The 25390-nt window shown below is 40.8% G+C and overlaps 1 protein-coding gene across 2 annotated transcripts in view; it reads left to right on the top strand.

Annotated features, from left to right (window-relative positions):
• LOC119740516 (ALK tyrosine kinase receptor-like) overlaps window positions 1-24926 on the top strand; it is a 115189-nt gene extending 90263 nt beyond the window's left edge. For both annotated transcript variants that reach the window (XM_038215858.1, XM_038215857.1), the window contains 19 exons: window positions 512-639; window positions 1586-1746; window positions 3924-4105; window positions 5101-5284; window positions 6941-7097; window positions 7255-7380; window positions 8587-8746; window positions 10080-10268; window positions 11274-11369; window positions 12127-12219; window positions 12730-12825; window positions 14219-14408; window positions 15055-15142; window positions 16371-16565; window positions 16960-17150; window positions 17866-17967; window positions 19120-19254; window positions 20075-20165; window positions 20678-24926. In XM_038215858.1, coding sequence (XP_038071786.1) covers window positions 512-639; window positions 1586-1746; window positions 3924-4105; window positions 5101-5284; window positions 6941-7097; window positions 7255-7380; window positions 8587-8746; window positions 10080-10268; window positions 11274-11369; window positions 12127-12219; window positions 12730-12825; window positions 14219-14408; window positions 15055-15142; window positions 16371-16565; window positions 16960-17150; window positions 17866-17967; window positions 19120-19254; window positions 20075-20165; window positions 20678-21850 — 3737 coding nt within the window. In that variant the 3' untranslated portion in view covers window positions 21851-24926. The remainder of the gene's footprint in view (window positions 1-511; window positions 640-1585; window positions 1747-3923; window positions 4106-5100; window positions 5285-6940; window positions 7098-7254; window positions 7381-8586; window positions 8747-10079; window positions 10269-11273; window positions 11370-12126; window positions 12220-12729; window positions 12826-14218; window positions 14409-15054; window positions 15143-16370; window positions 16566-16959; window positions 17151-17865; window positions 17968-19119; window positions 19255-20074; window positions 20166-20677) is intronic.
• The last annotated feature ends 464 nt before the right edge of the window (window positions 24927-25390 follow it).

Below are 25390 nucleotides of genomic sequence, written 5' to 3'. Positions count from 1 at the left end.
GGGGACTAAACTCCCAGTGAAATTATTCTTTCTGGCAAGCTGTCATTTTGAAGAAAATGGAAATTTCCTTGAGTTTTGGGGGTTTAGAAAATGGAAATTTCCTTGAGTTTTGGGATTTTTTTTATTCGGCGAAGCGCGCGCAAGCAGTGTCATGACACACACACGTGCACGATTGCTATAATTCGTCGGATCGGTGCTCGACATCGCGTAGCTGCAATCGGCTCAGTGAGAACGTGTCTCGGACGCTGAATTCTGGCCCTATTCAAAACTTGATTCAGCAACTTTTGATTTGAAATAGAGATCCTAGAATGCTGAAACTTCATCAGGTTAGTTGTCCAGCACCTTTCTGTAGATTTTGAGCACATTTGTTGCTTCAAACAAACAAAATGCACAAATTACAAATGATGGACTGTATCTTTAACAGTGTGCTCTTTTTTTCATTTATCACCATTTCAATGTTCAACTGTCTGTAGGAGTTCACACTTCAGGTTCCTTTTCACCCTTCCAATAGGTTTCTACGTTTACACTGAAGCGAGTAGCATCCGACCAGCCAGCAAGGCATTTCTCCGGAGTGTCGTGTTCACACCACCGCCTGAAGAGACCTACAACCCAGCCTCACCACACTATCAAACTTGTAAAGTAAGACTACATACATCTCTATTTGATGGGAAGACTTGCCAGTAGATTGGCCCCTTTTTTAAGCACTCTCCAGTCAGCTACAAGGCTTTCCCGAATACCAACTTTGGTTCGGCCTCAAGCTTCATGATTTTAGGCCTGGTTTAGAGGGGCCCTGCTCACAATAGGTCCATTTTTCAAGTCCTTGAAAAGAGTTCAGACTTTAGCAGTGTTGTAGTCCTCGTACTCGGTACTCGTACTCGGATACTCGTACTCGAGTACTACTCGAGTACTTTTTTTGAAGTACTCATACTCTTACTCGAATGTCAAAGTACTCGTACTCGAAATGACTGTACTGTACTCGGGCAGCAAAGTACTCGTACTCGAATAGCAGTACTCGGGGGGGAAATGACATAGCTTGACTTTATACACCATGGCCTTATTTTATCGATACTTTTAGTATGAAATGGGTGATTGGCTTGTGGAGAAATCGAAGTTTCCTGATTTTCCTCTGTGCACGTCTGGACAAACACATTTAACAGCTAGCCATGATTGGGTCTGTATATCGGTCTGACTGGGCCTGGGCCAATTACGCACAATGAACCATTTGCCGTATGGCCGTATTCGGAATACATGTACTCGTACTCATACTCGGAACGGAAGTACATAACTCGTACTCGTACTCGGAAGTACCAGTACTCGTACTCGGAGACCTGTTCTTGTACTTGGAGGTACAAGTACTCGTACTCGGCAACCTAAGTACTCGGCAGTACTCGGTACTCGACTACAACACTGGACTTAGATTTGAAGGTTTTTAGAAATGATTCAGGAATCAGAGATGAAGCCGTGCGGCTGGAGGAAAAGCCAAGGTTTGGTAAATACCCTAGAATTAATGATTCCACTGCAGACCTGTTTTTTTAACCACCAGTCCTTAACATAGCTCCTTATGCATTTTTTTTTTTTGGCCCAGGTGCGATTCTACTATCACTTGTATGGCAGCAACATCGGACAGTTGAAGCTATACGCCATCATGAATACCAGTGAAACCAGCCGTCAGTTATTCAGTGAGTCCTATGAAAACAGCGACTTGTGGCAGGCCTATGATACCTACCTACCAGCCATCACAGAGAGGTATAGTGTTTGTGAGTTTTTGGATGATCTGGCATTGAATTTCTTAACTAGCTTGATTTCTTTTCCAGCTAGATATCCTACTGTTTGATGTGATCTGAGCTTGGGCGATTCCAGGTCAGAATCCAGGTGGAATTGGAATTGTAATTCCACTTTTTGGAGGAATCGATTCCCAGCAGTAACAATTCAGTTCTCCTAAGTGCCGATTCCAGACACTTGAAAACAAAATTGATGTCGATCGACACGTACATATTTGTGGCAAATTATCAATTTACAAGGTATCAGGAGTGATATTTGTCAGGATATTTCCTGATTTGAGGATTTTTCCTGATTACAGGATTTTTCCTAATTTCAGTATTTTTCCTGATTTCAGGATTTTTCCTAATTTCAGGATTTTTCCTGATTTCAGGATTTTTCCTGATTTCAGGATTTTTCCTGATTTGAGGATTTTTCCTGATTTCAGGATTTTTCCTAATTTCAGGATTTTACTGATTGCAGGATTTTTTCTGATTTCAGGATTTTTCTTGATTTCAGGATTTTTCCTAATTTCAGGATTTTACCTGATTTCAGGATTTTTCCTAATTTCAGGATTTTTCCGATTTCAGGATTTTTCCTGATTTCAGAATTTTTCTGATTTCAGATTTTTTACTGATTTCAGGATTTCAGGATTCAAGAATCCCTTATGAAATCTGGATTCCCTGAGGTTTTGCCGTAAAGGTGTTTTACCTACCGGTATGAAAGTTTCAGGACAAAAGAAATGGGTATTGTGAGGGGTGCCTTAAGGCAAACACAAACGCATACAATAAACCCTACATTGGGGGCCCTTGGCAGCCCTCAAACTCCTCTGCCGATTATTTCATTGATTTTTCATTTTCTCCCAATCTCACCCCTGAGATATACATGTAATGAAACTGTTTATAGTGATTCAGTACTGCATGTTATTTACAAGTGAAATTATGGAGGTCTTTCCTCACAGCTTTTTGGATGAGTAGAAATGGATTCAATTCCGAATGGAATCACGACTTCTTAATGGAATCAAAATTGACTCCAAAACTTTTGGAATCGCCCACGCCTAGTGTGAACACCTGTATTTTCATCGCAGCAGTGAAAAGTTTAGATATATTGTAATTACTGGCTTTTAGGACCTTTTGCGTGAGTTGGAACTACACGGCTGGTCAAAAAAGCATGAAATGCAGAGGGGCGAAAGCACATGGGAAAGGGGGAACATTGGTTTCGCCTTCTTCTACAAAACAATGAATTCCCCCCCCCCCTCCCCCCCCCCCACCCTTCCACCTTTGGAACCGCAAAGAAAAAAACAGGAAGTAGAGCAGACAGGGAAAGATATACTGTGCTCATACCTGCACCTGTACGTACGTGTCTAGTGTCTGCAACAAAAATGTGTAAATTCATTCATTTTAATTGTGGCAAACTCTTAATTTGAGACAACTTCACACACATAAACAAATCAATAAGCTATAATAAGAAATGATACTAAATGGATATATTAAACATGATAAAGGTATAAAATTGAAAGAATAAGATTAATTTAAAAAAAAGTTACATTATATGGTTAAAGCTATAGTCCATCATTTGCAACTATCCGAAAAGTGACTGACGTAATTATTGTTGAAAAACATACTTGGTTGAAAGAAAGTAAGGGGACTAAACTCCCTGTGAAATTATTCTTTCTGGCAAGCTGTCATTTTGAAGTAATCAACGAAAGAAGGCCTTTCCAACGGTGCGTCTTAAGATGCACCGTTGGAAATTTCCGTTAGTAGTTCTTTTTTTTTTATTCGGCGAAGCGCGCGCAAGCGTTGACACGACGCACACGCGCGCGTGGTTGCTATAATTCGTCAGATCAGTGCGCGACATCACGAAGCTGCAATCGGCTTAGTGAGAACGTGTCTCAGACGCTGAATTCAGGCCCAATTCAAAACATGATTCAGCGACTTTTGATTTGAAATTGAGATCCTAGAATGCTGTTTTTCTCAGAATATACAGCTGAAGCTTAGCTGAAACTTCATCATAATAGTTGTTCAGTACCCCTCTTTAGATTTTAAGCACTTTTGTTGCTTCAAACGAACAAAATGCACTAATTACAAATGATGGACTATACCTTTAAGATGCTCGTGAATGTTTGTAACCAGCATTGAATATCTTTTTGGTTATGGATTATCCAGTTATTATCTGCAGTTTGAGAGTACTCGTGCCTTTGGGAACTCAGGCGACATGGCACTAGATGACATTTCACTCAGTCGCCAGTGCTTCCAGCTGGATGACCTGACCTCAGCCACGATGACCCCTGACCCAACCACAGAGGTCAAGATGACTGCAACCCGCAGATCCAAATCTACAGAGCCGGGTAGGCTGACTTTGATGGGTTCATGAGGGGAACTGATTAACCCTAAAAGGGCCGGGGGGGGGGGGGGGGGGGCGGACCCCTCAACTTTTTCCGCGATAGCCTTGAATTATTTCTTTTCGTGACCCGAGCTGTTATGACTTTTCAGCCTCGAGCCTTGCGGACCACGGGTTGCCACGCAGGGAAAAATTTGCCCATATATGTAGTGTACACAGAGCAGAATTGCCATTCGCACATATGGAATGGCTGAGAGATGGTCAAAATAACCCAGCCCTTTTAGGGTTAAAGGATAATATAGATTATCAGGCAAAATCAAAGGAATTTGTATTGAAATAATACTGATCATCATTATCTCACTCGTTTTATTTTTGCTGTTGTCCCTCTTGTTCGTAAAAATGTAAAAGTTAGTTGGAAAAAGGAAGGTATCCTTAATTTTGACTAAGTTGTTTTTAATTAAACGAAAGACCTCTAACCTAATAACAGGGACAATGATCAATTATACAAAGAATTGAATAATATTTGGGCAGAAGTGTTTCAAGGGATACCTGTAGCATAAATGTCAACAATTTGGTTTATCGATGAATTGGACTGACAACTAAATAGTGAACCTGATGTCATACACGTTACAACTTTTCTTCAAATAAAATGAAACTTTCAGATAATTTGAAACAAGTGTTTTGGTATTATAGGTAGGTTTCCCCTGTAATTGTCTATTATGCTACATGTATATAGATCTTAAAATATTAATGAACAAAAACAAGTATTCAAAAAAAAAGCTTCCAAATGTCACGCACGTTACGGGACAATATCCCATAACAGGTATCATGATAGATTATACTCAAATATTAAACTGAAGTAATTGTCGTAATATATGCCCTAAACAGTAAGATGTGGTTCGAGGTGTAGCATAATTCTGAAAAGTCTAGTTTCTTATGTGAGGGAAATTCTTTTAATTCTTTTACTGAACCTGCTACTTCTTTGCTTCTTTATCCCTGCAGTGAGTCCTCTACCCACACTGCCATCAAGTGACCCCATGGTATTTCAGTTCAGCACATGTGGCAGCAAAGGCGAGGCAGGTCCCAACCAGGCACAGTGCAATGTGGCCTACCGCTACGAGAACGTGTCCGTCACGATAATAGATGGCATCCAGAAATGGGTAGTGCCCGTCACAAAAACATACAGGTGAGAATGTACCCTTTAAAGGTATAGTCCATCGTTTGTAATTTGTGCATTTTGTTCGTTTGAAGCAACAAAAGTGCACACAATCTAAGGAAGGGTGCTGAATAACTAACCAGATGAAGTTTCAGCTCAGCTTCAGCTGTCTTTTACGAGGAAAACAGCATTCTAGGAACTCGATTTCAAATCAAAAGTTGCTGAATCATGTTTTGGATTGAGCCTGAATTCAGTGTCCGAGACACGTTCTTCATTGAGCTGAGTGCAGCTACGCGATGTCACGCACTGATCCGACGAATTATAGCAACCCCGCGAGCGTGTGAGTCATGTCAACGCTTGCGCGCTTCGCCAAATAAAAAACCGAACTACTAAACGGAAAATTCCAACGGTGCGTCTTTAGACGCACCATTGAAAAGGCCTTCTTTCGTTGATTTCTTCAAAATGAAAGCGTGCCGGAAAGAATAATTTTACAGAGAGTTTAGTTCCCTTACCATCTTTCAACCAAGTATGTTTTTGGATAGCTGCAAATGATGGACTGTAGCTTTAAGGAGACATTTTCTCGTCAGAAGTTGAACCTTAAGGAGACAAGGTAGATTAAGGAGACATTTCAGTGTCTCCCTGATGTCTATTTAGAGGCAAAATGTTACAGTCTCTAGTAGGCTAGATTGATTGTTCCTGGTCCAAAACATAAATGTACAAAAATTTGTTGGGTAGGATAAAGTAAAATGGGGATTAGGGGTCATGAAAGCTTGAACAATTTTGTGCACAACCCTATGAGAATGTCTCCCTAAAGTACCATTCTCTGTAATAATAAGACCCTTTAATAATAGCAATACTCATGTCAATAAAAATGTATTTATATGTTAGTGTTGCAAACCTTAGTTGTGGCTGATTACTTTGTGAACAGTTTCTGTACAAAGTATGAAGAAATAAACAGTAACATTTAAAAAAACAAAAAAACATCAGTACTTAGGACATTTTCTTAAAGATACTTTAGCCATCTTTGATTTGTTTTTAGCGTTTTAGCAGGAGGTGCAGATAAGATTAGCATAAATTACACAATTTTCAGTGGTTCATCAAAGATCGTTGTAATTATGAAAAAAATAAATGACTTTTGCCTGATGCAGTGCTCCTTAACAGAAAAATACTACGGAACTGCATTGGATGGTAAGCAAAATATTGCTGTAATCCAATTCGGGCAATTCACAATGCAGTGCACCACCAAGAGTTTGCCATGGAGAGTTCATTTTTCCCAGTGCATTGTGGGAGATGGTCAACAAATTCACAGCGCGGGACATTTGAAATTGTTAGTTTTTCCGTTCAGTAGTTTCGTAAGTGTATGATTTGAGTATCTGTTTGCCCTTTTCTTAGCTTTTTATCAATACTGTGTTTTTTGTAAGGCAGCAGAACACTATGCCCCAATCTACTACAAATAAGCTCAAGTTGTCTACTGACACTCATTCAAATGTCAACTGTAAACTTGAAAAATGGACTGTTCATGGCAAACTCTTGGTGGCGCACTGCATTGTGAATCGCCCGAATTGAAGGAAATGTTTGTACAACTCATTTAAACTGGTAACCCCCATTTTTGGGTGGGGTTGTAATTCATTGTAGTTTTCCATCACTACCACTGAATCCAACCTCTTTTCTGTCCATCTGGTACAGCATGCAAATCAAAGGAGCTGGTGGGGGTACCGGTGTGGAGAATACCAGCCCGTCCCGCGGAGCTGAGATGGAAGCCAGTTTTAATCTGACCGCTGGGGATCAGCTCTTCATTTTAGTCGGTCAGGCAGGAGAAGACGCTTGCGACAATGGAGGAGAGGTCAGTGAAAGGGGAGACTTGGGATCATTTATCTCATTAAAATATTGCCTGAAGATACTTCTCGATAGTACTGGCACTGTAACTGCATTGTTTATTTCACGTCCTGTTTTTTTCTAAAGCTCACCATTTTAACATCCTACACATACTTTAATTACAGACTGATTTTGGTCAGAGTGGCATATGCAATGGTGATGTGACAGATGAGAACAGGCAGCGGTTTGGGGTGGGAGGCAACCTAGCTGGAGGAGGGGGAGGGGGCGGTGGTGGATCATTCATTGCTAAGGTGAGTGTGGTGGGGGGTCCATTGTGTAACTTATGGACATCAAAATTATTGACATCATAATGTAAGAGTCTTTACAGAGCCATTTCTGAAACATAACAATTAATAAACAAACTCAAAATCTATAGGATGAGGTTTACAGGTACAGATACAGGCAATAAAATTGTATTTTCCTTGAAACCTTAAAGGGAATGTACAACATTTGCTTGTGCTGCAATTTGCAGAAATAAATGGATTTGGAGGATTAGTATGTTATAGCAAATATTGTTAAACTGACTTGTTTCACGTTTTGGGCTTGTAGATGCTGGAAAAACCAAGAAAACCAATCATGTACTTGTAGTCTGGTTCCCTGACACCACTTAAGATGAAACAGGGCAATTTATAGACTTTGGGGAAGTGTAAGGTCAGAGAATCAGTCTAGCAGGCTTGTACCCCTTCACTGGTGTGTAATCAGATGCAAAGAAAATGTGGAATAACTACATATGAACAATTGGGAGCAGATTTTTAAAAAAAGCCAGTTTTTTCCAACGCTGGTCGGCCCACCAGCCTTGGAAAAATATAATTTTTCTTAAAAATATCAGGAGCCACAAATTTACAGGATGCAATAGACTGTCATTCCCTAACAATCCAGAAAAGTATTACGTGATAATTTGATCATTTTGTTTTTTGATGTTCGCAAATGTTGTATCTTCCCTTTAAGTTGTTATATCCAGCTAAAGGCTGGTTCATACTACAGGCATATACGAATACGATGCGAATTTGAGGTCAATGAACATTCGCTGGGAAATTCACCGGAGTTGAAATGTATTTAACTTTTGTGAATTTGCAGTGCGAAAACTTGACCTGACGTCACAAATTCACATTCGCGTTCACGCAGAGTATGAACCAGCCTTGAGCCAGGATAATTGTACACTATTTTATTTTATGATTTTGACATTTGTTGGGAGAAAATATTCACAGGGTAAGTGTGTAAAACATTCAAGCTATGTTGTAGAAGTACACTTTCCATACGTCATATTCATAGTGTGTTGAATAAAATCCCTCTTCGAGAACCCCGCATAGCTACAATTGATTTTAGCCACACGATGCCTCATAGATGTAGGTCCTACAAAGAACCGTTCATGAAATTTACTGTGACCTCAGTATCGTGACACATATTGTATAATGAAAAAGTAGGATTGTTATTTTTCCCCCAATTTTCTTTCCTAGTTTGATGAGACTACCATGGAGTATGTTCCCCTGTTGATAGCTGGAGGTGGAGGGGGTCTAGCTTTCAGCCCTAGTCAGACCATGGTTGGTGTCCATGGGTCAGTAGACACACCTGGACCTGGGCTGTCTGGTACCCAAGGAGCAACCAATGACGTCTCTGGTAACTGCCTTCCTGTGTTTCTTAGAGAACTGCTTAGCAGCCAAAATGGGGAGATGTAGAGTTCACTTTCTTTTAACAGCAGGGTAGGGGTGGGGACTTAATAATTTGTATTTCTTGACGCTGATAAAAGTTGTGCCGTAGTTGAATACCGTGGTAGGTAAATAGAATTTCTGTAAATGAAACCAAAAGAATTGATAACATTGTAATTTGACTAGTCCAAAGAAAAAGTTGAAAAGAAGCTTAGACAGTGAAGGAAATATGTAGGTAGCTATTAGGGGGATGAAACCCCAGACAGATTTTTCGGATGAAAAATCGAAAGAATCACGTCTAATCTTAAAGCTTATTCCACTTATCAATACATTTCAAACCTGGCTCATAAATGTTCGAGGTTAAGGAGAGCACCACTGTATCACACAGGATATTTCATTCACTGAAACTTCAAGCACAGCAGAATGAAATATCAGTTTTTAACAGATGCAATGTTAAACAGTACCAGGCACTCAACCCTAACTCCCCACACATTTTTGCTTGGAACCTTCCTGAACTCTCCAAAATGCTCCACCACATACAAACCTGTGACAACGTATTGTAAATTCTTAATACTTATGTTCAAAGGGCATAAATACCCCCTTCACTTAATTTTCCAAATTCTCCACAAGCCCATTATGGATTGGTTTTAAGAGTCTTGGAAGGTTTGTGTTACTACAGCAAGACAAATTCAAAACAGCAATAACATGAAAGTAACTTTTGAATGTGACTTTAATTCTTAGTGTGGGGAGCCCCTTGCACACAGAGATGCCAACCATTGCTCTTTTGGAGTAATTATTAGGATTTTGAGGCATGTAACTACTCTTGAAATTTCCAGCTGTCCTATACGCCAACATTGTGGTTACTCTGAAGAGTACTGTGGTTACTCTTAAACTTGACTGTTGTCCTATGTATTTACATTAGCATTACTTTTTGCAGGAAGAATCATTACTATTTTGTAGTCTGTAAAGTTAGCATTAATCTTTGCAGGAAGAATCATTACTATTTTGTAGTCTGTAAAGTTAGCATTAATCTTTGCAGGAAGAATCATTACTATTTTGTAGTCTGTAAAGTTAGCATTAATCTTTGCAGGAAGAATCATTACTATTTTGTAGTCTGTAAAGTTAGCATTAATCTTTGCAGGAAGAATCATTACTATTTTGTAGTCTGTAAAGTTAGCATTAATCTTTGCAGGAAGAATCATTACTATTTTGTAGTCTGTAAAGTTGGCATCTCTGTGCACATTCTCCAGTTTCCTAGCCATTGCCTCAAATGTCACACTTGCTTGTTTAAAATCCTTCCTCAGGGGCAGGGGGAGGTTGGAACAGCACAGGGAGCAACATGACCCAAGTCAGCGGCAGGGCCTTCCTTCAAGGAGGCCGGGGTGGCATCGAGTGTTCACTGGCTCATCTGGAAGCAGACTGGCGAACCCATGGAGGGTTTGGCGGAGGGGGAGGGGGATGCACGACGGGCGGTGGGGGAGGCGGCTACACAGGTAAGTGTGTAACAGAAATGGGGTATTGACTCTGTGGCAGAACTGTGGATGCAGTGTCAGAGATGAGTCCGTATTCAAGTCCAACAAGTGTACTGACATATATGTATAAGCGTTTTTGTCTTTGAGAAGGTCCTGCTCAGGATGGAAATGTGAGGCCCACTTTTTTTGTTGATTTGAAATTTGATGTGATTCATTAGGTATGCATGGGTAGCTCGTGCGTAAAGCGCTCGCCTCTCACCAAGGTGACCACGGTTCGAATCCTGGCCGCGGATCACATGTGAGTAGAGTTGTGCGTTGGTTCTCTCCTGTGCCACGAGGGTTTTTCTCCGGGCCCTCCGGTTTTCCTCTCTGGAAAAATCAAACACTTTCGATCTCAGGCTGTGCTCCGTGGTCATATATGGGTCGATGTGGCCGGCAGCCATAGGCGCCTTTACGTGCCAGCCAGCCCGACCACGTTGTAGCCGTGTCCTTCGCAATTCAGCATCCCAGCTGCGAGTAAGGATGATTAGCCTTCCAAAAATTATTTTAAAAGGTCTCGCAGCGAAATCTTTAAACCCTATAAAACCTATAAGAACCTAATTTTCAAGTTGGAAACCTAAAATCAGTCTGACCCACTGTTTAGTTAGCATAATACCACAATAACCACATTCAAGGGCAGATCCAGAGAGGTTAGTGCCTGGGGGCTGAGGCTGTGCCTATGGGCTCCGTGCACGAACAAAGAGGGCGCCCTCTTACCTAGCAACGATGTCCCATGCGCGGGACATTTCGCTGGTTGACGCGCACCGTTCCTTGTGTGTGACGCACGTACACCAGGGGATTTGTACTATGTACACACAGTGGCCGCGCTTTGCGCTTCTCGGCAAAATTGCAGTCAGGCAAGATGGCGTTGGTCGGCCACCCCCAACTGTACTTTCTTTGCCAGTGAGGGGGTACTTGTGAACGGAGCGGATAAATGCCTATATTTTTGCAAACTAAAACATATTGACTGCATTGTTGGTGTTACAGGTGGAGATGCCTCACTGATCAAGGATCTGTATGGAAGTGGTCAGGGAGGAACATCCTATGTGCATCCATCTGGCTTTAGTATCAAGAAGGTGGCAGGTAAAGTGACTTTTTAGTGACATGTTGCTGTACACTGATACTGCTTTCTGCTTTCTTGGAATTTCAGTTTTGAAGTCTTTCTTCTCAAGCTATGAGACTTAACAAGTTTCTGTGTATTTTGTAAAATGTTGAGGGCCTGACATTTGAATGTTAACAGAATTTGTCACCAATACCATTTGAAAAGAATCTGTTGGGATCGCAAAACATGGCCGTCTAACTTGAACAATTTGTATATTTCAAGTCAGACCAGTCAGTAGGCTTAAATAAACCTTGAAGTGATTTAAATGCACACCGGATCATTTCTTTATGCATTTTGTTCATTTCCAATAATGACACCACACAAAATCTGAAGAGAATGTTAAAAAAAAACATGTTTAGGTATCAGCTCAGTGTATATTACACTTTTCAAGAAAACAGTGAAAAACCATGCACAACCTTTTGATTATGAAACATGATTTTGTCCATAGCACTCTTTATTCCAAAAAACATTCAATTGACTGATCATTTGAAATCACCTACATTTCTTGATTTCATCTAATTGCCAAAGGGAATATTTTTTATGGGGACTAGTGCCAGTAGAATCGTTAATCCAAGTAATTTTTTGATAGTAGTTTGGTACGTTACTTTTGGGACAAATGCAAATGATACAATGTGCCTTTAAATACCACATTAATTATGAACCAGTCATAGTGACTAATATTTCATTACTATCCCCAAAACAACATTGTCTTTCCTTTGGTTTCTTTTTCCCCTGTAGGAGCAAACGTGGGAGCCGGGGAGGTTGTGATCACAGCACTCCTCACCTGTCCAGCTGGGACGAGGCTTGGTGAAGAAAAGAAAACTTGCATTAGTAAGTTATAAATACTGCAGTATCAAAAGGGATATTTTTGAGACTTTATCCGATCTTGATAAAAGAAATAAATTAAAAAAAGTTACCTTGGACTGCCTTTGTGGTTGAATATGTAGTACAATTTATAGTTTTTGGCCACCTCTAAAAACACGTCTGTTGCGTTTTTTCATCTGATCAAAGGTCAGCAAGGGCAGATCCAGAACACAATTTTTTGGGGGGGGGGGGGGGGGCAAGGAAACAAATTTGGATTCTAGATGCTCTGTGGTGCGATCTGAGGCAATTTCTGACCACTTTGACCAATTTTTTTTGGGGGGGGGGGGGGGGGAGATGGTTGTGTACGCAGTGCCTGCCTTTATTGCGACGTCACTTTTAAAAAAATAACCCCCGTTGCAACCAACCACCCCCCCCCCCCCCGATCCGCCCTTGAAACTCAGCATGATGGAACTAAAAAAAGAAGGCATGTTATTCTTCACAAAAAAATTACTAATAATAAGATTTCTCTCTTTCCAGATATTCTCCCAGATGGTCCATCAGCTGCCATCATTGTGGGCAGTATTGTGCCAGTGGTCATCATAATCCCCTGCATAATTGTAGTCTTCATAATTGGTAAGTTTGACACGGTGATGTACAGGGGTGTGAAATCTCAGCTTTAAAGCTGATTTCAGCTTTTTTTGTGTTGGATTTCAGCTTTTTTTTCAGCTTTTTCCCTCACTTGCTGTGTACAAAAGTATAGGAGATTTCCAAAGTTCAGCTTTTTTACACCTTTTTCAGCTGTTTTCAGCTATTTTTTATCAGTGGTCACTCACACCCCTGGATGTAGTTGAAGCCAGGGAGGTAGCATGACCGATTTGATTGGGGGTGTGATAACCAATTTGCCGACTGTCACTCCATGCTGGAAGGTAGCCAGGAATTTTTGCCCATCAGCAGAGTGTCGCAAAATCAAAATGTTAGGGGGTGGGGAGCTGACTACCGTCTGACTAATGGAGGCGCCGTTACGAAGCAGGCAATCTTGGACACCGTTGGACAATAGGTGGCCCCCTTCGTTGCGGCATATTTGCTAATAGACACACAATTTTCCAACGACGTTTTGGCCCAAACCCCCCCCCAAAAAAAAAATTAATGAGGGATATTACACCCCCACAACCCTCGTCTACAGGCATGCAACTTTTCCTCGGATCAGCTGATTTCCTTGTTTTTCACTCCACACTTATGCCATGAAAAATTGGAAAACACTGTACAAAGTCTTGTAAAGATTGGAGTTTCCTTTTGGGGGGGGGGTTACTTCAGAGTTGCATGCCTGCGTCTAGCATCGCCTTGTCTAGCATTGCCGACTGATGCTCTAAATGCCAATTGAGACAAATTATTGGGGGGTGTCACACAAAAAAGGCGATTTTGGGGGTTGTATTTAAACATGCAAGTTGCACATTTCTCAATAGGAACATATAGAATTTGTTGAAGAGCACAGGGAGCACAACTGGAACTATAAGGATATTACTGTGATGATAACCAACAAGATTCATCAAAATTAGTGCAAAACCATGGTATAGTTTAAAGACCTCCCTCTCCCCGTTCATACCCCCCTCATACCCCCCTTCAAATAAAAAACCCAAACCTTATTGATTTTTGTAGTCAAGGCACTTGTGATCGATCACAAGTCAATCACAAAACATGAAGTCCCAAGTCAACTCACAAGTGAACAGTGACAAAGGAATTCATTTGTTAACACTCATCATTTGATGCTTGTGACCAGACAAGTACACGTACACATAATTCGACTTCATTCGCTCTTTTCACACTTCCGCCATGGGCATGCACAGCCTCAATCTGGCAACTTGACACAATAAATACAGCCGGTTCAGAGATTCCTGTGTCGGGGTTTAGATCACTGAACCGGCTATTTTTATTGCGTAAAGTTGCCAGATCGAGGCTCTGAATGCCCAATGGCGGAGTGTGAAAAAAGCGAATACTGGTAATTGAATTAACATTTTTGTTCTCAAAGCTTACCATCGTAAGAAGAGGAAAGATCGGGAGGCCACAGAGAGGTTACCAACCGAATCAGCAGACTACCAGCTGAATCAGCTGAGACACAATGCAGCAATGGACTTCAACCCCTGTTACCAGCTGGGGGATGGGGCAGTCACTGTGAAGGATCTGAAGGAGGTGCCTAGGGAGAATTTGAAATTGATCAGGTAAAAACCGATGGCATTAACAAGGGAATATTCACCTTAACCCTTTAAACCCCTCGCACCATGATGTGTGAACAATTATATTAAACTTTGAAGATTCGGGTCTTTATACAGCTAATGGCTAAATACAGCTGTACATTCCGAGAAAACAATATTCTAGGATCTCAATTTCAATTCCAAAGTTGCCAAGTCGTGTTTTGAATTGCGCCTGAAATCAACGTCCGGGACACGTTCTCATTCAGTCTATTGCAGCTATGTGATGTCACACACTGAACCGATGAATTTTAGCAATCGTGTGCGTCGTGTCGACGCTTGCACGCACCCATTCATGGTTTTGCTGAATTAAAAACAAACGGAAATTTCCCAAAATGCATCTTTGGAAATGACCTTCTTTTTTTCAAAATGACAGCATGCCAGAAAGAATAATTTCACAGGGAGTTTAGTGCCATTACTATCTTCAAACCAAGTATGCTTTTCAACAATAATTTTGTCTGTTACTTTTTGGATAGCTGCAAATGATATACTCTAACTTGAAATGATGCCATTAGATGCAGTCAGTTTGACTTTGACCTTGTTCCAAAGTAAATTTTGCTATTCCGATTTTACATTTCTGAAGGAAAGTAATACTTGTTCTCATACATGTATACAGAGCCTTGGGTCAGGGAGCCTTTGGTGAGGTATACCATGGCCATTTCCAGCCTTCTGATGAGAAAGAACCATTTGATGTAGCAGTTAAGGTAAGCTCAACATACGATTTTAATAGTCAGCAACTTCTTAAGAATAAAACTTTGAAAAAGCATGGTTGAAGACCGATGTGAACCAATTACTGTAACGAGGTTAAATCAAGAAAGTTTTTGAGAGAATTATTCATTGTGCGTTGTTGATTTTGATGTGACATTTGAAACCGTTTGTCAGAAAATATAAAATATGAATGAATGGCTCAGTTGGTAGGTTCAAATGTCACCTTGGTCAATGACTATGCTCTATCATTTGTTGATTCAGAAAAGTCACAAAAGTTTAGAAATTGTTATCTTGCTTTTTCTGAATATCCGAAAGCCATTTGTATGCATGTATATCCTTTTCCCCAAGCTCTCATTGAACAAAATAATTATATGTAAATTGCATGTTGGGGAAAAAATTATTGCTAGTTTCGTGGTAAACAATTTTAAGTTTACCAGGAATATCATCTACTTTCTTCAACCCTTTCCCCCTCCAGTGAGGGAATGTGGCCTAGTGGTTAGGGTTCATGACTCATGATCAGAGGGTCAGGGGTTCAAATCCAGCTGCTGGTCATATGTTGTGTCCTTGGGCAAGCTGCTTGACCCCCACTTGCCTCTCTCCACCCAGGAGTATAAATGTGTACTGGCTTGAGCTGGGGAGTAACCTGCGATGGACTAGCATCCCTTCCAGGGGGAATAAAAATATTCTGAGTCACTAATTTGCCACCAGGCCAGCGTTTATCTCCGGTTTCAGTGGCATGAAACATGCCACTGAAACCGGAGATAAACGCTGGCCTGGTGGCAAATTGTTTTTTTCCCAAACGACATCCGTTTCCCATCTTCTGATTGGTCCATTACATGCATATCTAATGCCTTGTTCTCCACAACACAAACCAAAGATAGGCATCTTGTGAGAAATGTACTTCCTCACTTAAGTTATTTAAAAGGTAAAATGAGAAGAAGTGAAAAACGCTCACTGGGATTCAAACTCGGATCACCTGATTAGAAGTCAGGACTACTTCCAACCAGTCCACGAATCAGCTGCCAAACGTCGGTGATTTAAACACCATTATTCCTTGTTATATAACTTATTCTCTAAAGCCCTGGACATCATGAATATGCAAAGCGCAGAGAGAGAGCACCCTCTTTTGATATTGTCGGATCTCGTTTGGGAAAAATAATTCGCGGCCTGGTGGTCCAAATCGGCTCGTGAGAGACTTACTTTACTTACTTTCCCCCTCCCCAGACTTTACCTGAGAGAAGTACCAAGCAAGACGAGTCAGACTTCCTAATGGAGGCTCTGATCATGGGCAACTTTGACCACGCCAACATTGTCTCTCTGAAGGGAGTTTGCTTCACTCAGGCCCCACGCTTCATCCTGCTGGAATTCATGGCCGGCGGGGAACTCAAGCAGTTTCTGAGGGACTCACGACCCAGAAAGGTAAAGTAGATGGATTGTTATATCATAGTTGGATATATGGCTGCATGGGTTCGAACCCTGCCAGGAACTTAGCGTTTGTGCCCTTGGGCAAAACAGTTGCCTACAATTGCCTCTCTCCACCCAGGAGTATGAATGGGTACCTTAGAAGGTAGAGGACCCAATGTACCTTGATATCGGCTGCCGCGTGGTCTCGTGGCCTGATGAACGGGGGAATAATTTTAAAGCGCTTTTAGATCGTTTATTCAATGGAAAGCGCTGTATCAGCATTACAAATTTTGTTTTGATTTATGTTAATAGGCGTCCTCTCTTGTTCTACTTGTGCTACCTGTTGAAAGCAGCTCTCTGTAATTCAGCCCTGGTTCAATATCTGTTATTTTTTTTGTTCTTGGCACAGGGCCAGCCGTCACGGCTAGACATGTCTGACTTGTTGATGGCCGCCCATGACGTGACCAAAGGCTGTGAGTACCTGGAGTCTCAACGCTTCATCCACAGAGACATCGCTGCCAGGAACGTCTTACTCAGCAGCAAGGAGAAAGGCCGCACGGCTAAGATTGGGGACTTTGGAATGGCCAGGGACATCTACAGGTAGTGTATTTAGGTCACCAAGAAATGCCAGTGCCGTTACCAAGAAAAATAGAAATAAAAAATGGTAGAGGAAGAGATTTGGTGTGGGTAGGGATCTTTCAGCTACAACCCTCTTTGGACTTTGTTTAAAAGGCCCCAATTAATGTAACTTTTTAAATGGTTCCTTGAAAATGCACCTTTGTGTCCTATTTAAGCTTTTTTTTTTCAATTTAATTTTGACATTTTAAGGGTATTTTGGATCCTTTTTGGCTTTTATGCTCATGCGAATTTCCTTATCCATATGAGCAAAAGTGTGATGTCATTTTAGGAAGAAACTTGTTACAGCTATTTGAGCACCAAATGTTACCAGAATTTTCAAAATTTTTCTGTCGTGAATTTTCTATTCTTTGGTGATTCGTTGTTGTATCAGTACATGACAGTGCCGGTATGAGCAAAACTTTTCTCACAAGTGTTTTGAATGAGCAAATTTTTGGGTTCACAATTTGAACAGAAAACCCCGAAACTGATCAGTGTCTTCCTGAAATGACACCACGGCAACTGCACCCTTATTCTGAATATGCTCAAACTTGTAGCATCCTGGCACCATTGGCAATGCCTACAAGAGTCCCTCTCCGTATTTCCTCCAATCTTTCTTTCTTTGTAAATGTTGAGGTGTAGGCACTGCATCCATATTCACTCTTAACACTTAATACTTTCATTCTTCATCTGGTTTCAGAGCTGACTACTACAGGAAGGGAGGTCAGGCTATGCTGCCTGTCAAGTGGATGCCACCTGAAGCCTTCCTAGATGGAATCTTCACCTCCAAAACAGATGTCTGGTAAGGCCCCCCCCCCCCCCCCAAATCAGACCATTCTTGTACCTATTTCAAAGTACCAAATAACCATCCGGTTTCCCTGTCAGGCCTTGCGCTAACTTTTTTTCCTGGCTAGCCCACTGGGCTATTTAACTGGATATTTTACTAGCCCGTTTAGAGTTTTACTAGCCCGTATATAAAAAATAAGAAAACCCCAAAATTTATTATCAGCTTACCAGTGAAGAATTTGACATTACGTTTGGCAAAAATCGCCACATTTTGCTTGCTTTAGACCTCCGAATGTGCGCGGTGAACGAGAAAAACCTTTTTTTAATCAAAGAGGGCGCTGTTTGCACACGGCTTTGTGTAGACTTCGTATCAAACGCTTTCAAGTACTCCTGCAACTCCCAGTACAGCTAGCTGTGGCCAGTCAAGGTTAGAAAACTTGATAAACGATGTGAACGAGAATAGTGTGCACGTGCGGTACCGCGCCATACTGTGTGCTATGAACCCACCAGTCTACTCTGTTCGTGGCATTCGCGCGAGTATCACGTTTCGAAAACACAAATAAAAACATCCACAACGACTCAGTTTTTGCGATCATGTTTTTATTATCACCGAAAGCATTATATAGTTTGATCAAAATTTTAACAGGTAGGTTTAATACTGAATTTTTTACTAGCCCACCGGGCAACCAAGGATCCAAGTTTAGGTAGCCCGGAGCATTTTTCGTTAGAATTTGTACGCCGGGCTAGTACTATTTCGAGGCCTGCCTGTGATCAGCTTCCATTGTAGTAGGCAAGCGTTTAGTTAGCAATGACATTGTGCATTGTGAACTAGACCGCAGGGCTTATTTTCACGTAAAATAACCGCAAATTCTTTATCAAACGACATAATGGTCACTACCGGTGTCGGTTTTTTTCTTCAGTGTTTGCTATCCATCACAGCTTTGAAGGCTTGCCTACTACCTGCTGTGCAGTGCTCTATACGAACCTTGCATACTACTGTATGATGACGCTGACTTTCCGGTAGCCGGATGTAGGCTGGGTCGTGAAAGAGCACATTGGCTTGGGCGCTGTTTGTGTTGTATACAATCCACTCATACCCACATGCTCGTATTGTCTTCACAATTTCCTGACCTTTGTTTGCCCTTTTTGGTTTTATTTCTTTGGTCAGGTCGTTTGGAGTGTTACTATGGGAGATCATGTCTCTTGGTTACATGCCGTATCCAGGTATGAGTAATCAGGAGGTCATATACTTCACCACGCAAGGGCAGAGGATGAACGCTCCCCGCAACTGCCCAAGACCAATGTAAGACTTCTTAAGAAGCTTAACACCCCCAGGCAAATTGGTTAGGAACCTTCCTGAATCCTTCACAATCCTGGGGTTTTGTTTCAGGCAACCTGTGTCACCTTCTCTGTACTCACACTGTTTTGGGGCATCAGGTTCCGGAAGCAATTTGGCTGTACCTCTCTTAATCCTGCAAAATTCTCCAAAACCTCCTCTTGGATTTTGGTGGATGTGGGTGGGTTAGGGTTAAGATCAGATGGGATATTTCATCATAACATTGTCAGTTATTGTTGGTTAACCTCATTTGTCATCACAAGACTTCCTTCTGCTCAAAAGATAAGTTTTGTCTCAGTCAAGATTTCTGAAACACTTTCACACGTTTAGAAATTTCAAAAACTTAAGAATTCCTTAAAGTGATTCTTATGGCTGAAGCTCTACCCCAAAACAGCAGTGAAAATCTTCAGACTGTTGTTAGTGTTTCAGTTCCCTTTTTTTACAGGCATGCAACTTATCCTCGGATCTGCTGATTTCCTCGTTTTTGCTTCTCAAGAGTGCCACTACAACTTGAAAAATACTGTACAAAATCTTGAGTGGTTTGGTTTTCCTCGCTTTTTTTCTAAATTCCCAGTTGCATGCCTGTTTTTAGCTCATTCTTTTAGTACATCTTTTAAAATCCAAAACAAATTTTGAAAAATCTGCTTCTGTAACCTGATGAAAAACTAAGCTCTTGAGAGCTGCGTGTACTGCGATTCCTGGCCAAAATTACTCAGTGCAGGATTTATGAATGAATTGTGTAGATAATATAAACCAATGGTTTCCGTCCTATTTTTTTTATTAACAGACAAGATCTGATGTATCAGTGTTGGCATCAGGACCCAGATGAGAGACCCAACTTCTCCACCATCCTGCACTTCCTTTCAAATTGTTTGCAGGTATGAGCCAGCACCATTCACTTTTTTTGTTTCTGGTTGGTCTTTGTCTGTTTTCCAAGTTTACATCTGCTACATCAGGATTCATTAGCCAGCGGACCCCCTGCAAGCTCGGAGGCTTAGTGTTGAAGACGTCCCCGCTCCTAAGTAGGAGGGTGTCAGTTCATATCCATCCTGAGCATGCTTGTGAATTTGTTCTCTCACAGACTCAGACAGCTTTGAGTATAAAGTGCTTACAGAAATTACGTCAGTGAAGGCCACAATCCAATATTGAAATAACAACTTCTGCTAATTATTTGGGGCCAGGTTACAATCATACATCGTTATGGACCCTGTGCATATGTATCCCTTCAATGGAAACAGAGTAACAAGAATATGAAAGATACTCGAACAAAACTAATAAATGAGACAATAACAAGTGATGAACAAAAACAAAATATGGAACGATTTTCAATATTGAGTTTTGCCCTTCACCAATGTAATGGAGTACTAATTTTCTTGGTTTACCACTGCAGGATACAAGCATCCTGGACGCACCCCTTCCCCAGGAACTGCTTGATGATGACAGAGCACCGGCAGTAATCAGGCCGCGTAACTCCAAGAACTCCCCTGTCCTTCAAGTACATGGATCCGGCAGCCAGTCCTTTGGTGCAGCGGCGGCCCATACCACTGTCAGCCAGGGGGTGGTCGGCGCAGCGGACGATGATGAGTATTTGACGCCTGATTGGATCCCGGGAGGACGAATGAAAGAGCATCTCATACTGGAGGATGGGAACATCAACAATTCAGGGGATGTCTTGGAAGCCTGCGCGAGGGCGCCCGTTGAAGAACTGAACCATGAATCAGTCAGCAAACTGAAAAACAGACGCAAGCGTACGGGGAGCGGTCATAAGGGACCCAGACCAGACTCGGACACTTCGTTTGACCCACCAATCAATCAGGATAAATGTGCCACCGAAGCCACAGACCTCCTAGACCGAGGGGAGGATGACATGGCTGAGACATCGTTCACAAGATCTGCAACGCCAAGAAACTCTTCCAAGGTGCCTCCTCTTGATTTCAGTAAGCTAACCAAACAGTCCTCACACGATTCCACACCAGAGGGGGCGTTCCACTCAAAAAATGATAACACGTCCTGCCGGCAATTGACAAGAGAATCAACATCGAGAAACTCGGGTAGGGCAGCTGCGCAGCTGTCGCTGGAGGACTCTCAACAAGGAGACTTTGATACCTCTCAGGATCTTTGCAGAAGCAGCAGGGCTGAACCTCAGGCAACGGAACCTGACAGGGGCTCTGCCACAACAAACAGCCCCAGAACCGCAGACGAGACACATTCAACCTCTTTCTCCCCGCGAATCCTCAACCGGTTTCGGATGCCCGTCTTCTCTCGCCACAGTAGTCTCGAGGTCCCCAACACCTCCGCGTCCTCGTCTCAGATGATGCCCAACAACTCTCTGCCGATGCTGAGCAGGATGCAGAGTTTACCGGTCAACCCCAACCCGTACACCATGACGGATCTCTCCAGCCAGCCTGGGCTAGCCAGAAGCACACCCGACACCAGTAACGTCATCATCGGCAGCAACAGCAGCAGCAGCATCAATGATGCCGCCAACAGGAGAGTCTTGTTCAATTCCACGTCGGGTCACGTTGTGTTTGAAGATGAGGAGATTAACGGTGAGGTCGTTTGAATTGCCAAGATACATCATGTTTTTGGGACGTTTGTCAATCAACTTTTGATTGCACGGGTAAAGTCTAGAATACACAGTCAAGCTTGACAATAAAAAAAACAACTTTAAAAGTATTATTACCTTCAAAGGATTTTTTTTAGGGGGGGGGGGTGCATCACACACCTTTGGATCCCTGTTATCTTGGCATTTTGTAATTGTGGATTTTGTGGACAATATATGACCAGAACCTCAAGAATAAAACCAAAACAGTTTGAATTTAATAACAGATGGTCAGCTGTATCTTTTTTTTTATGAAATATTAATAATATTCAATATACAAAAACAGAAAAGTATAACAATCTTCAAAGGATTATTTTGAGTTCTTTTTGAGCATCACGCCGTGCCGTGAATCCTCTTTTACCAGGACACCCGAGTATAGACCTTATATTCGGGTATTGGCACAAAGTCGTAACAGGATTTCAGCTCTCTCTTTCACTGGATTAATGCCTGCCACCAGCAGGGAACAATTAGTATCACTTGACTGAACGACTTGTTTGGCGGGCCTGAATCATTCTTCAGTGGCCACACGTGGATCAATCATAAATTTAATATCCAACGTAATATTTGTTTTTGTCCAGTAATGAAACCACGTTTTCTGTTTTTGATTGTTAAATTGATGCACAGACAATGAAAATCCAGAAATTATCGGATCGTAAGTGTGGCCCCTGCGGCGCACAATATACGTTCACGCAGTGTGAACTGCAGAGTGCGAGTGTACGAATGCCTATGGCCTCCTGTGGCGTAACTAATTGCCTTAAGAGATTTACCAGATAAAGTCACACTGGGCTCAGTCAAAGATAAGCAGTGAAATCCTGGTATTAAAAAGGGCCCAGGCTTTTAAATGGGAAAATCACCTCATGACATTTGGATGGCCTTCACATGTATCTACGCATTTTCTAGTCGTCAATGTTGTGGATGATATAATACCAGAACCTTAAGAATAATATTTAAATTGTGAATTTGATGACAAATGGCAGCTGTATCGTTTCTATGACATATATATACAGTATCAAAGTTTTAACAGCATTATATTTATCCATTAACCATGACAGATTTCATCTGTAAAATTTCAACTAGTTTACCATAGATATAGTTGGTATTTGAATGTGACTATTTTTGAAAAAGTGGAAATTGTTCAGGGATCAATTATAAAAGTATAACGATTGGGTCAAGGGATAAAGCAATGCATGAGCCGGTTGTTAAAAGTTGAGATTTCAGTAAATTGAGCTCTTAGACTACAGAATTTATTGTATAAATCGTTTATCCGAAAACGGCGAACACCTGACATCAAACCATATATTATTGGCATCTTCAGTAGGCACTGATATATCCAGCTTGCCATGCTGAAGGAGTTAATGCAATGTTAAGCATTCCACCGTTGTTAAAGTGCGAGTGAAAATTTCCTCCAAACAACTTTATGAGATTAGCAGATTAAGAATTTGTCTTGATATCGTGATTATTGTTCAACAAAAACACACAGGAAAGTAGGACATAAAGAAATGCAGAAGTGAGGCAGCAGAAACCAAGCTTAGGAAAGAATGCGAAATTATACAAGCGGTGTTAAACTCGAGGTTCAAACCTACCTCATTAATTACGAGGTACATGTCATTTAGAAGAAAATCCAGAAATGTAGGTAAATTCTAACAATCAGTGAATTGACTGACGTTTAGAAATACAGCGTGTTATGGACGAAATTGTGTTTTGTGGTCAAAAGGCTGTGCACAGTTTACACTGTTTTTCCGAAAAGTGTCATACCAACTGAGCTGAAACTTCAACAGGTTAGGCTTTGAACATTCTTTGGAGTTTGAGTGGTGCTACATTGGAAAGAAACAAAATACATGAAGAGAAAATGGTCCTATATGCCTTTCATTCATATCTATTATATTAAACATGATATTTCACATCACAAATTCACACAGTTGACTAATAATTTTCATCACTTTACAGATACCTATGATATCTTTAAATAACAGTTCATGCCTTCAGATCCTACACCAGGGTAGTCCAGTGCGTGAGATATGGAGGCTCAAGTGTGTGTGTAAAGGAATGAGGAACTGAAGGAGTTCCACACAGGTGGTGTAGAATTTACACGTTCTTTGAAGTGCCTATGTTGTGTCTTTCTTTAAATGAAAATAACTTTTTGCATGTAGAATTAATTAGTTTCCAGAATATGTTTTTGATTGAGCCCGTGGATACTTGTTAAGAAACAAGTTGTTCTTAATTTTGATCAAAATGCTGCTTCAAACCTGTCTTTTCGTTGTTGGTATTTATTTTATTTAGTTGTTAATGTTTGAGTTTTGATATTCAATTTTTTTTTTAAATTGTGATGTTATTTTTTTATGCAAACCTTGTAACGTAGAACATCATTTCCCAGCAAAATATGTGCTTGGAAGAACACTCCAGTAATTTCTGTTCAGACATTGAACCGTATGCTCAACATTCCCGTGATAACTTTCAACTCTTAAAATGATGCAAGTTGTATAAAATATAATAAAATAACTTTTATATTCAATAAGAATGAATTGTGCAAATAGTGTACATAATCATAATTTTAAAAATATGCAATGACCAGATTTTATATATTTTTTTTTATAGTGTTATAAAATATGGCAAGTTATCATGCAAACTAACTGAGGATTGGGTTTAAGTGGGCACTTTTGTGTGAATGTAGTAGGCCTATAGAATCACTGAAATGGTATTTAAGAGTTTGATTTTGCTGCACGGTGCACCTGATTGTCAACAAGGAAGCATTATTTTAATTGTAATTCTATTGGTATATTTATGCTGAAAATATATTCTGTATATTGGCTGTTGCATTTTTGCTTTTTTAAGTATAAGATGTGAATATAAGTTTGTATGTACACAAATTTGACATTTTATTTTCTATGGACTTCAAATGTAGTAATAAATCAATATGCCCGAAGTTAAATGCTTTAACAGTATTATGACTTTATCATTCTGCAAATTCTGTTTTTTAGTTTCAAACATTTAAGACATTAAAAACGATATATCCGTTTCTAAAACCTGTTTCAATTTGTGTGTGTTTCGTCTTTTTTTTTTAATCTGAGCACAGCAACACATAACTCAGAAATGCTTTAATGGTCATTCCATAAATTTGGGGTCATTTTTTGTGTGTCCCTTTTACATCTGATTTATGATTTTGTATATTCAGGGAACATTCTTTAATGCCTTCTGTCTCCAAGAATGATTATGTAGAGCAAAGTATCTTCCTTTTTAATAATACAGGTCGGGTGTAAAGGGGGTACAAAAAAGTCACTTTTGGATCCCAAATTTATGGAATGATCCCTAAAGAATGTAGTATCCAGACGCCACTTTGGTTGTGTGCAAAGTCTATGGAGAGTTGCATGTATTTTCTAACAACATGTTAAATTTCCCAGAAAAGTCAAAGTTTGCCCAATTTTGATGAAAATGCAAGTTACAATGTTAAATTTCCCAGAAAATCATATTTTGCCCAGTTTTGATCAAAATGCAAGGTTAACC

The sequence above is a fragment of the Patiria miniata genome, unplaced genomic scaffold, assembly GCF_015706575.1.
Source record: "Patiria miniata isolate m_02_andy unplaced genomic scaffold, ASM1570657v1 HiC_scaffold_5, whole genome shotgun sequence".
Classification (NCBI taxonomy): domain Eukaryota; kingdom Metazoa; phylum Echinodermata; class Asteroidea; order Valvatida; family Asterinidae; genus Patiria; species Patiria miniata.
The sequence above is the reverse complement of the archived record's forward strand: the minus strand, read 5'-3'. Positions and strand labels throughout refer to the sequence as shown.